The following is an 11,430-nucleotide window of genomic DNA, read 5'->3' as shown; positions in this document are numbered from 1 at the left end:
ATATTGTTTTCTAGAGGACAATAATTATAGGAAGAGAGTATAAACACACATGGCATCCTGTAATGGAAACATGTCACCTAAGGCTTTAGCTTTAGAAAAGTACTAATTTCGTGATTAAAATATTTAAAATAGCAGTAGAAGAAAGAAAATGGACTCCGTTTATGTCATATAGGTCAGGATCTAATTCTATTATATAGGAGCTCTCATCTGTTCGGGTGCATCCCTGCTTACCTTCATCATAGTTTCAAAGCTATCTTAAGAAGTGTAGCTGACCTTGAACCCCTGTCTCTGCTGCTTATCAGCTTTGTTCCCGAATACATAGTGAAGAAAAAGCGTAAAAATACACGATATAAGTACACACGTCCACAACCTTTCCATTTCATTTAAGCACACTGCTTCTTGTATTCGCATTTTATATGTACTATCTTTGCTCATAAAATGGTATTTAGTTAAAACGATAGACTGAATACTGAAATGCCAAAACATAAATGAGTATCACAGAGTAAATCATAAAAAAATTAACTTTGGATGTTTTAGAGTAGAACAATTTAATGTTACAGACCAGATAGAATCTTGGAAATACGCAGATGACGGATAGAAGCAGTTTGGCGTAACTTTTTTGAGAATTAACAGCTTTTTACTGTAATTACACTTTACTTTTGTTAACGTTAAACTCGCACAGCCTCATTTTGTTCTCGTGGACCAGCGCCATATATTTATCAATTAAGCTGTTGCCCACTGTCAGTTACGGTATACACTGTTATGGGTCTTGTTATTCAAATAAGATACAGTCAGACGATGATAATGCAGGGCTTGCTCAACATTATTGATAGGGCTGTAGCGGAGGGATGCTGCAGTCTGCTCTGCGATGCGGGCGAGGCGGAGAGAGATAGACAATGATGCTAATGGAATCCGAAAGTTGTCTTCTTTGATGAGGTAAGTACCAGAGTACACCTTTCAATCATTTCTTCTGACTCCCTTGCAGTCTTCCGCCCTCCCCCTTCTCCCTTGGGGGAACCGTCAATATTTAGTGTGCTCCATCTCCAGGGCTGACAGGGGTCCCTCTAGATTATAGTCCTGCCAGAGGGGAGTAAATTTATAACCTTTAAAAGGGGGGTATCAGACCAGGGAAGGGTTAGAGTCATTCAACAGGCAGGAAACTTCAAGTGGGCATTGTTGAACATCATTACCTGTGACTTAAAAACGGATATGAAGGTAAGGTACTCTACCTGATTTATCGTGAAGCGTGTACGCAATACCAACAAGTATTTTGAGTGAAAAAAAAAAAACCCTGAAGCTCGAAATTAAAGAGCAACTGTTATTTCTGTGCTCGCGGGTACGGAATCGCCCAGCTATTGCTAGTTCAGTGTGCTCCTGGTGAGTGGAACGTATTTTTTTTTTATTTAGAGATACTGACAAGAGACAATAAAAGAAACTAGCGAAAATACCAAGTAGTTAAAAGATGCCTCTTGTGGAGTTCACGTGCCTAGTGTACATTTTTACAAGAAAGTAACGCGCGCTATGCTTGGTAGAGGATGAGCGGGAATCTTGACGAAATTTGGGGAGAAAGCCCAATTCACTGGATAAAATGTGCCTCTGTTTCAGGGTGTTTTATCGGACGGTACTCCTTTCTAGCATTAGTCTATTTGTGAATATGTTAACTTGAGTTGTGAAGATAATAATCAGTCTAAGTTAGTTTGTTTCATTAGTTGACCTAGAGATAGTTACAGGATCCACTGATGTCTTCAGAGTTAAAGTCTTATTATTAATTAAATTACTACTGCCACAGGTTCCTTCGTACAGGGACTCCATGCAATGATAGCAGAATGTCATATTTTTTTGCAGAACATTTCTGTCGTTTTTATAAGTGCTAGTAATACTGTTAAGTTGTTACTTCCACCCATAGCTCTCAATCGTCCATGCAAAATGTTTTCGAACTGCCTCATATTTTCACCATGCCCGTCGTGTTTATTATTATTATTATTATTATTATTTTCCAGTAAATCACTGGAAATTACGGTCATTACTGCCAGGCATTAGTTTCATAACTAACTGCTACTCTTCGGAAAACGCATGATGCAAAAGCTGCTCTCCTATTAACTTCCTAAGCGAATTACAGTAATATTTAAAATTGCCCCGATTGTGGGCTTTTGCCTTCCGTTATTATTGAGAAGCGTTTCCATTTGTGTGATGTTGTGAGGAAGGTAGTTATGTTGAATAGTGGGCAGCACAGCACATTCCGTACCTTTTTCTTTAAATTCTTAAGCAGACTGCACAGCAAAACTCGTACCTTTTTCTTTAAATTCTTAAGCAGATTGCATAGCTCTCAACCTATTATATCCAGATTCAGGGACAAATTCAGAAATAATCAGTGTCAGCCAGGGACACTTTTTAAAATAGTAATAACATTAACTTGAGAAGTTGACAGAATAAGAGAATATGAATTAATATGAATTTTCTTTTTTTCTCAAACAATTTTTTATTTTCCAAATAATATAATGTTTAACAATGCAATCATTAATGAAACAAGTATTATAAACCTTTATATACATTATGTACAATTGACCTGAACAAAAGAAGGGAAAAAAAATTAATAAAAAATATGAAATTAGTAACAAAAATGTATATGAATTTTCTGAAGTATGAGAAATCTATAATTCAGTTATTGTCATTATTTTTATTTTATTTATATTTGTTTACCATGGTAGTGCACTGATCAATACTGACCAATTTCAGGCTCAGCCTAGGTGAAATACAAAACATTTCACAAACAAAAATTACCGAAATGTAAGCAATAACAAAAGTCTTTTCAGATTAATTATATAGAAAAAAACCTGTGACTATACATTCTAGTGAAAAAAAGTGCAATCTACAATCAAGCGGATTGTAATGTACAGTATATACAGTAGTTTCTAAAGTGGGTCAATTTCAAGTGAATCTTAAGAGAGGAGAAAAGTCTCAGAAAGGAGATATGTTAGGTGATTGTTAGGTGTTATGTCCTGTGTTGAAGCAGGAGCATTTGGCTTGGATGAAGAAGTGTTTTTTGAGTTGTATTCTGATTTTTGAAAAGTGTTGATTTCCTTAACATCAGTGGGGAGAGTTTGCCAAAGAGTAGGCTCTTGAGAGGTGAAAGCATGTGCCGTGGAGTAAGGCTGTAGGGGTAATGAGACTTGGTGTGGCTTGTGAGTAGTGTCTCAGGTTGTATGAGGAAATTTTTTTCATGCACTCTAACTGCACAGGGAGTAAATGTGTGTTAAGCATTATCTACCATTTTTTCTACCAGTATTGTCAGTTTGAGGAGGGATGGTGGTGGGGGGGGGGGGGGCAGAGCAAAATGATGAGCCAAAATCAGGGACAGTCAAGCGGTATGATATAGAACTGTGTTCCTTTTAGTTTCATGTGTGTGGGTATGAGATGATATGTTAAAGAAGTTGATTGATTTGTATAATTAACATGTAACCTATATGTTTGCTTTAGGGACTGAGAAGGCCAACAGCTTATGCGCTGACACTGCTTTTGGCAGCTTCATGTATAGCCAGCACTTGGGCTATTCCTCAGGTATGGCACATGTACATCTGTTTGCAGCCATACATTTCTTTATTGTGAATAATTCCAATTTGAGCATTTGTGTTTTAATAATCTTGCTTTTTCCTTTATGAAGGGCCATTTCCAGAGAAGAAACTGGACTCCACAGGCTATGCTGTATTTAAAGGGTGCACGTAAGTCCATATTTTCAGTGACTTCTTATAACTGTTTATTCTAGGTGAAGGGCTACTAAAATGACAGTAGTTTCTGTTCTGTTTTGTTCTGCAGGTCCACGCTTTAAAACAGCACCATATTTTAATTGCAAATTTATCTTATTTATTTTATTTTACTTTGATTTGCTAACCTTGGTAGAGCACTGATCCCATTGGACCTATTTCATTCTCAACCTGGGGTAAACACACTATATACATGACATTATACTCAAAGTAAGTGACAAAACACAATAATTACATAAATAATATACAACTGGCATGCTGAAAGAATCACAATGAAAAGTATAGTCACAGCATAGTATGCAGGGGAAGAAGCTTAGGAAGAGATTAAGTTATATAACCAGAGAGATATAGCAGTTGCATTGTCCTAGAATCATGGGATGTACTTTTATTTCTGATCAGAGACTGGTCTAAGAGGAATGATCTTTAAGAAAAGAAGAGAGGGATTCCCACTGTTTGGGATGAAGGATAAAGAAACCTTGGTCTCTGCAGTGAAGCCAAGTTTGGGGAGGGGGGGAGGTTTGGAGGAGAGGGCCTGAATGGCTAAGATTTCTAAGATTGTATGTTGGTGCATCTCTGAATAATCTGGTGGCTACTGGGGAGAGGGGATCTCATTCTTGATAAGTTTAAATAGATGAGAGGTGAGTAGAAATGTTAATTTAATGTTACTGCTTCTTAACTATGCAGCAGATATAAAAATATTTCATAATGTAGGTTTTGGACTGTCCCTATTAAGTAAGGAAATTACATAAGGATTTAATGAAAAGTGTTCTTATTTCTTATATAAATGTTATCAAAATGCAAAACTGATATAGTAGGTCTAGTTTTTATGAAATTAGCATCATTTGGAAGAGTTAGACTGGAATTAAAGAAACAGGATGTGGCATATTTATTAACAATCTAGTAACAGACTAGTCTTTTATTTTTTTACTTATGAAAAAAAGATGCAGAAATAAAAAATATCTATATTTTAGAGTTATTAGTATGTGGGGTATGTTAATTGCTATGTGTAGCACCAATATTTAACGCATAAAATAATATTGTGTTAATAATTAAGTGAAAGAATACTTAAACTCTAAAGAGTCTCTCAAGTGTTTAAAGCATGGCAGCATTTTGTAATGCATTATGTCTAAGCAGGAAATATTTCTGCAATGGATTTCATAGTGGTGTGACCTACAGAAGTGTTTATACAATACACAAAAGGGTTTTCATCATTGCTTCCTCAGTGGCTTTTGCCACAGAATGTATCAGATGTGTGCCAAATATTAATGATTACAATACTATGTATTATTTAGGAATTTCCATATTTGAGTCTTGATTGTGATGGACTCTGAAAAAGATACAAACATGAGATCTAGATTCCAAACATTTTAAACTATAAAAACCTAGTTCATCAACTAATTAAGTCGTAATAGCTAAGACTATGATTCTGTACAGTTTAATTAAGTTGCAGTGAAATCAGACTCTCATTCTTTGATTTTATAAGCAAAGGTTCATTAAAATGCAGAATTATGTTACATTAGATCATACTGTGGTATGCAGTTTTGACAGTTGTGGAACAAGTTCATATTCAGAGACATTTCATGTTGTTAATGTTAATATTACAGTTGCAAGATTACATAATGTGTACTCATAAGTTTCAAGAGATTCATAAGAAATTCCACTTTGTGAAATTCCACAACTTGAAAGGAATTCTAAGTCATTTTCAGCAGTGTCTGATATTCATAAATGTAACTTTTTATTATACATGTTTAATAGGTAATACTCATTACTGTAGTGGTATTTTAGTTTTTCTATGCTATATATATTTGGTTCATCCCATTACACTACTGGTAGATGAAGATTGAACTCACAAGCTTCAGTTGCCTGACGTTCAGTGTGCTGACAATTGGAGTTCCTCCACTGGAAATCACTGTCAGTGAGTTCTGCTAACAGTGATGCACTTCTGAGATAATTTCCCCCTTGTTCAAGTTGATGCAACTGTGGAGTTAATATATATAAGTTCAGCAGTGTGGTGTGGGTTGCTCCCACCCTGCAAAAAAAGTTTATTTTGGCCTTTTTTTTCAACAAATGCAGGACATTGATTTAGATCCATGCTGCATTCAGTTTTGTCCATTTAGTGGAACTGGTTCATCCTATAATTTGAACATTTTGCCACGTAATATGTACTTAACAAGTACAAGTGATACAATAGGTTCATTGTACATGCATTTTCTGCCCTATACACAGTACTTTAATTGCCTGGCATACGTAATGTAGGTCCCTATTAAATTAAAAAGTTCTGCATTTATTTTATTAATCTAGTCACTAAAATTTGAATATGTAAAATTAAAGGTATATGCATACAAATATTGCATATTATTATGGATTATAAAGATCTATCTAAATTGATTTCCTTATATGTATCAATATACAGAGAACATTGGTTTTAAGGCTTCCAAATTTGTAACATTAGAACATTTTGTAATATTCAGTTATAAAGGCTTACAAACATCAAAGTCACAAAGAAAGATGTATGTTTGACGGACTGACCTAATATAAAAAAGTGTGTGTGTCAATGTGGTCCTATATGCAGATTATATAAAACAAAGGCACATTTTAAAGGACCAGCATAGATATTAAATTAAAATATCCAAACATTTCATCTCCTGAATTTTTCAACATCACCAAAAATGATCGAAACATGGTTTTCCTAGCAAGCTTCTTGCTCTCTTTTAATCAAGAATGATTGCCGTAATTAACCTACAGTTTATTGTTTCAGTTTTACAGCAGACATAATTAGCACTAGTAAGGTTTGTCTATGAACTCTGGAAGTTGCATCTGTACTGAACTTAAACTAGTTGGGGAAAAAAAATATTCTTGATCTCAAAGAAAATTATAGCTAATATTTAATGGTAGTTATAAGTTTGTTGCCAAAATCTCCTGGACATTTCATGGCCACCAGTCAGCTGAATACAGTTTATTTAAAGACTTGAAAACTATGAAAGTGTATAATTACAAACTTATTTTACATGTGAACAAAGCAGCCCATATTCCCACACAGTGGGATGCATCCCCAACATCCCTTCCTTCAGATGAGGTCCCCGCAGCTCAAGAAAAGGGAGCTTTCACATAGGAGTTACCTTGATTAACAAACTTGCAATTGGATTTACTATAATGAATCTTATGCCATTTAGTTGATAGTCATTTAATGTAAACCAAAACATCTAATGCCTCAGGAAGTCACATGTAAAAACAGTGACACTACTGAGGTAGCGAAACATATAAAACTATTTCTTTTGCAGGGAGCAAATTCTTCATGTCCCCTTACCTCTGATGTAGCATCAAGCTGGGATAGACTTTGCTGACTTTGTGACTCTTAATTGTATAAAGCATGTAAACAGAAAATGAATGACTGGATACCACAATACTTCAAAAGTATATTCAAAGAGTTTCAGGTTGCCTTTACAAAAATGCTTTTACTCCTCAGTCTTTACTTTTATTTATGAAGAAGATACCACTTTGTCTTCCACGTTTTTTTTTTCTTGGATGAGTCTGTTCAGTTTAGTTCCAAGATTCAGAATGTTTACATAGAATGGATGCCCTGCACCTCCAACATGGGGGGAGGGGGTCCTCACACCTGATCTCTTACTATACCTACCATAAAGTTTCACAAAGGGGAAACTGTAGAACAAATATACAATTCACCTTCTTCCTTTCTATGATGCAGCAGTATACTCAGTATGCAACCCAGGCACCCCAGATGTAGTGAAATGTGAACTACAGAAAACTAGTGGCTTTCTTGTGTAAGCATTCTGAAATTCACTGTTTGGGTCTGCAATAACCAATAACATATCATACAAAAAGAAAAAAAAAACTTGCACAGATGTATCTGAGTGTTGGATGTGTCACAATTTGTAACACCTGTCATGGGATTATTTTTTTCATACTTTTGGGAAGTCCAATGTACAGTGTTTCTTATTGTTAAGAATGTATTTGTTCATGCGGTTAATGTAACAATGTGGCCTACTTTAGAAGTGGAAAAAAACACCCCACAATGTAGTTTATAAGCTGATAAGAGCAGGTCAGGAACTAAAGACATGGCATATCGTGTAAGTACATGTAGTGCAGGTTTAGCAAGTAAAGTATACAGTACAATGTTTTATTTCTTACAAAAAGGATGAGGATACTGATTAATGTAAGCTGAAGCTCTAACAGCATGCTAAGAAAAGATGAGAACTTGAGGTGTGTTACACTTAGGTTTGCCTTACTTCAGGAGAGGAGAGGATTAGTAATATACATTTATCAGTAAGATATAGTCATAACTTATACAAATGTTTTACCTAATCACATCCTGAGGGTATATATCTAGTTAGGTCTAGGACACATGCTCGACTAGCATGTGTCCGAATCAGAAAACATTGAACACACATACACAAAAGTGCTTAACATCAAGAAGCACTTCCGTGTATGTGTAGTTCAAAAAAAAAAATCTACATTTCTGCAGGGGGGCTTCGCTACCCTGCACCCCTCACACCCCCCTACTTTAATATTGTCACTCTGAGATCGCACTACAGTGGGGAAAAGGGAATTTTCCCTTACCCGTGCTGTAGTCTGATCTACGAAACAGGCACGCATACACAGAAGCGCTTTTTGATGTTAAGTGCTTTCGTGTATGTGTGTTCGATGTTTTGTGATTCGGACATATGCTAGTCGAGCATGTGTCTGGATCCCATCTAGTTATATACACATATGTATGTTTGCATGCCTGTATGCATATATGCATCTATATACATGCGTATTTATTTATTAGCCATGTGTACCCAGTAGGCATACATTCCTCTTTCAGGGGCAACCAATGAGCACTGTCTGTTTAAGTGATTTGCTGAGAGTCAGACAGTAGGAAATCAAACCCAGGATTACAAGGTAAATCTTATTAGCTTTATCTACACTAAGCTGTCTGTATTAACATAGAATGGGTATAGTCTAGTTCCGTACATGCCTCAGTGGATGGTTAACCAGCACATTAATATTACTCCTGGAGATATCTTCTTGTTTTCATTATAATTAGAACTGTTGTTTATTTTAGTTTTCTAATCTATACCTGCCATTTTGATAAAATGTCAACATTTACATAAACCAGTCCTTTTGTCCAGTATCTGGCTGATTGACATAACTAGATCACTGATATGCAGTGCCTAAGTAAACAACATCAACATTTGCAGTGCATCTCTTTCATACTAGAGTGGTAGAAAGTGATGATACCGTAATCAGAATTGCTGCTGACTTATTTTTAACTTGAGTAGTTTGATTCTGGCATTTTTTAAGCAAATGATTATTAGTTATAAACAATTTAGTAAAATATATATTTTTTTGCAAGTTAATGCCTTTGGGCTGTTTTGTGTATTAAGAAACAGTATAATCTTGTTACATATTTATTTTGTATTATATTGCTACTTTTTCTATGTTATGTGTATGTGTGTGGTGTGTGTGTGTGACAGAAATGGAGAGATAGGCATATATGTCTCTAAGTGCTGTCAGAAGGGTAAATGTTACCAGAACATACCAATGTAAGCTTCAGACATACATAATACTGGACATCACAGTGGTACAATAATTAGCATTGATGCCTTACAGCACTTAATTCTACATTTTGGTTCATGGATGTTGTAAGTTCTGAGCAAAATCTGCATGTATTCAAGTGTCTGCATGGATCTGTTCTAGGTTTCTCCTGTTTCCACCCACATTTGAAGTACATACTATAGATGGTGTGGAACCTACTGACTGCTTCTAGGTATGTGTGTGAGTTATCTGTCTGTTTGTGCGTGTGTCGCTAAATGCCTGTGTGTCCTATGATAGGCTGACATCTATCCAATATTATGTTGTCTGCTTTTGCACCCAGTACCCACCAGGATAGGCTTTGGCTTCTTTGTCATCCTTAATTGGATAAAATGTGTAATCAAAACATGAATGATTGAATAGCTTAATGCTTCAAAATGTATCTGAACAATTTCAGTTTGCATTTACAAATTTTTTCAGTCATCAGCTTTTACTTTTTTATTGAGCAGAAGAAATTGCTATGTCTTTTATGATTTTTTTTGTTGCTTAGGCATGTCTGCTTAATATAGTTTCAAGATACAGAAAGCGTATATGGACCAGATGTCATGAAATGTAGGATCTCAGCATTCTGCTAATTTCTACTGCTAAATACATTTTTATCAGGAATGTCCTAAACATAGTAGTGACAAAGGCCATTCTACAGCTCATGGCTATATTATTAAACTGTCAGAAAAGATTACAGAAGTTCATTTGATACATAGTTTAATGCAGAAATATGGTTTTCTACCTGCATCCCACAAATATATGCAGTAAAAACTTTGAACAGTTGTTAATCCTTCATATTTGCCTATGTCTGAAGGAAGATCAGAATGCAATATTGTTTAATGCACTCCTTACTTAATATTTTCAGTATGATGTTATGTCATTGGCCCATTTGAAGGTGTTAACAGTGACTTCTTTGCTAGCTGATCAATTTTGCTACTCAGAAATTCCTGTGAATGGCCTTTATAAGCTTTTTCCTGACCATGTTAAAGTGCTGATAATCAGCAGTGCAGCACTTCTGACATATCTATAATATTTTTGGATAAGCACTAAACATAAATAAATAATTATATTTCTGTGCCATAAGTAACATTTGGAGGTGCATAGTACCAACAATTACAAATTATTTATATTATTTTTGTAAAAACATGTAACCTGAAGAAATAAAGTGTTTAAATTTGGAAAAAAAATGGAAAAAAAATGCAAGTAAAAAGCATTACATCAGGTATTCTACACATTTTTCAGATGTGCATAACTAGTATTAAAATATTGGGAGGGAGGGTCAGTGGCTCCTACCTGACAAGAGCTGCAGCTCTGATGATAGAGCTTTGATTGGAGACCCATCATGATGTGAGGAGCTGGTGACAGGAAAGATGTTGGTTAGGCTAGCCAAGCCAATGATGGTTGCTCCTGTCAGTGTATGTGGGGGAGCAGGCATACATAGACAAGGGGGTATAGGTATCACTTGTAATGATGCAAGTGCTCATTCACCCAGCATGGGCAAGGTTACGGAATACAAATGAAAAAGGCCCTCATTGCCTCGATGCCACTGAGAGTACAAATCATCCTTGAGACTGCTTGAATGACAGTCTCCATCGGGCAGTAATGTCTGAGTGTGGTGAGGCTTGGTGGTTGGCAAGCAGGGGGTAAAAATGATACTAAAAACAAAACAAAAAAACTTTGGCAGAAATGACTAAAATTCATCCTAAGTGAAACTGCTTCTGTTGCTGCAGATTTGTTGCTCAAGCTGAACACAATTTATTGCTTTTCTTATTTTGCCACTACTGTTTTCTTCCAGTATTAATTACATAATCCTGCAATGCATGATATAACTGTGTTTCCAACAATTGTCATCAAATTTCCCTGTGTCTCATTCTACGTATGCATATATGTTTGCTACAGGCTTGAATCAATATCATCAGCAGGATCTTTGTCATATGACTGACTTTTTAAATAGTCGAATTTCATATGATCGACCTCATATGATCGGTTATTTAAAAAGTCAAGCTATGTAAAAACTCAAAAACAGCATTTTAATAGGGGGCAAGCCCCACTGAATCCCACGCCCCCTGTTAATTATATATACCAACTC

The 11,430-nt window shown here is 35.6% G+C and overlaps 1 protein-coding gene across 2 annotated transcripts in view; it reads left to right on the top strand.

Moving 5' to 3' along the window:
- The first annotated feature begins 1,072 nt into the window (after window positions 1-1,072).
- SPX (spexin hormone) overlaps window positions 1,073-11,430 on the top strand; it is a 381,828-nt gene continuing 371,470 nt past the window's right edge. Inside the window, exons 1-3 of one of the 2 annotated variants that reach the window (XM_044087807.1) lie at window positions 1,073-1,215; window positions 3,478-3,558; window positions 3,662-3,719. In XM_044087807.1, coding sequence (XP_043943742.1) covers window positions 1,210-1,215; window positions 3,478-3,558; window positions 3,662-3,719 — 145 coding nt within the window. In that variant the 5' untranslated portion in view covers window positions 1,073-1,209. Of the gene's footprint in view, window positions 1,216-1,551; window positions 1,622-3,477; window positions 3,559-3,661; window positions 3,720-11,430 lie in introns of those variants that run through there. The other variant, XM_044087806.1, reaches the window with a different exon arrangement.

This window comes from Protopterus annectens, chromosome 11.part0 (assembly GCF_019279795.1).
Source record: "Protopterus annectens isolate FY-2018-M chromosome 11.part0, PAN1.0, whole genome shotgun sequence".
Lineage (NCBI taxonomy): Eukaryota > Metazoa > Chordata > Ceratodontiformes > Protopteridae > Protopterus > Protopterus annectens.
The sequence above is the reverse complement of the archived record's forward strand: the minus strand, read 5'-3'. Positions and strand labels throughout refer to the sequence as shown.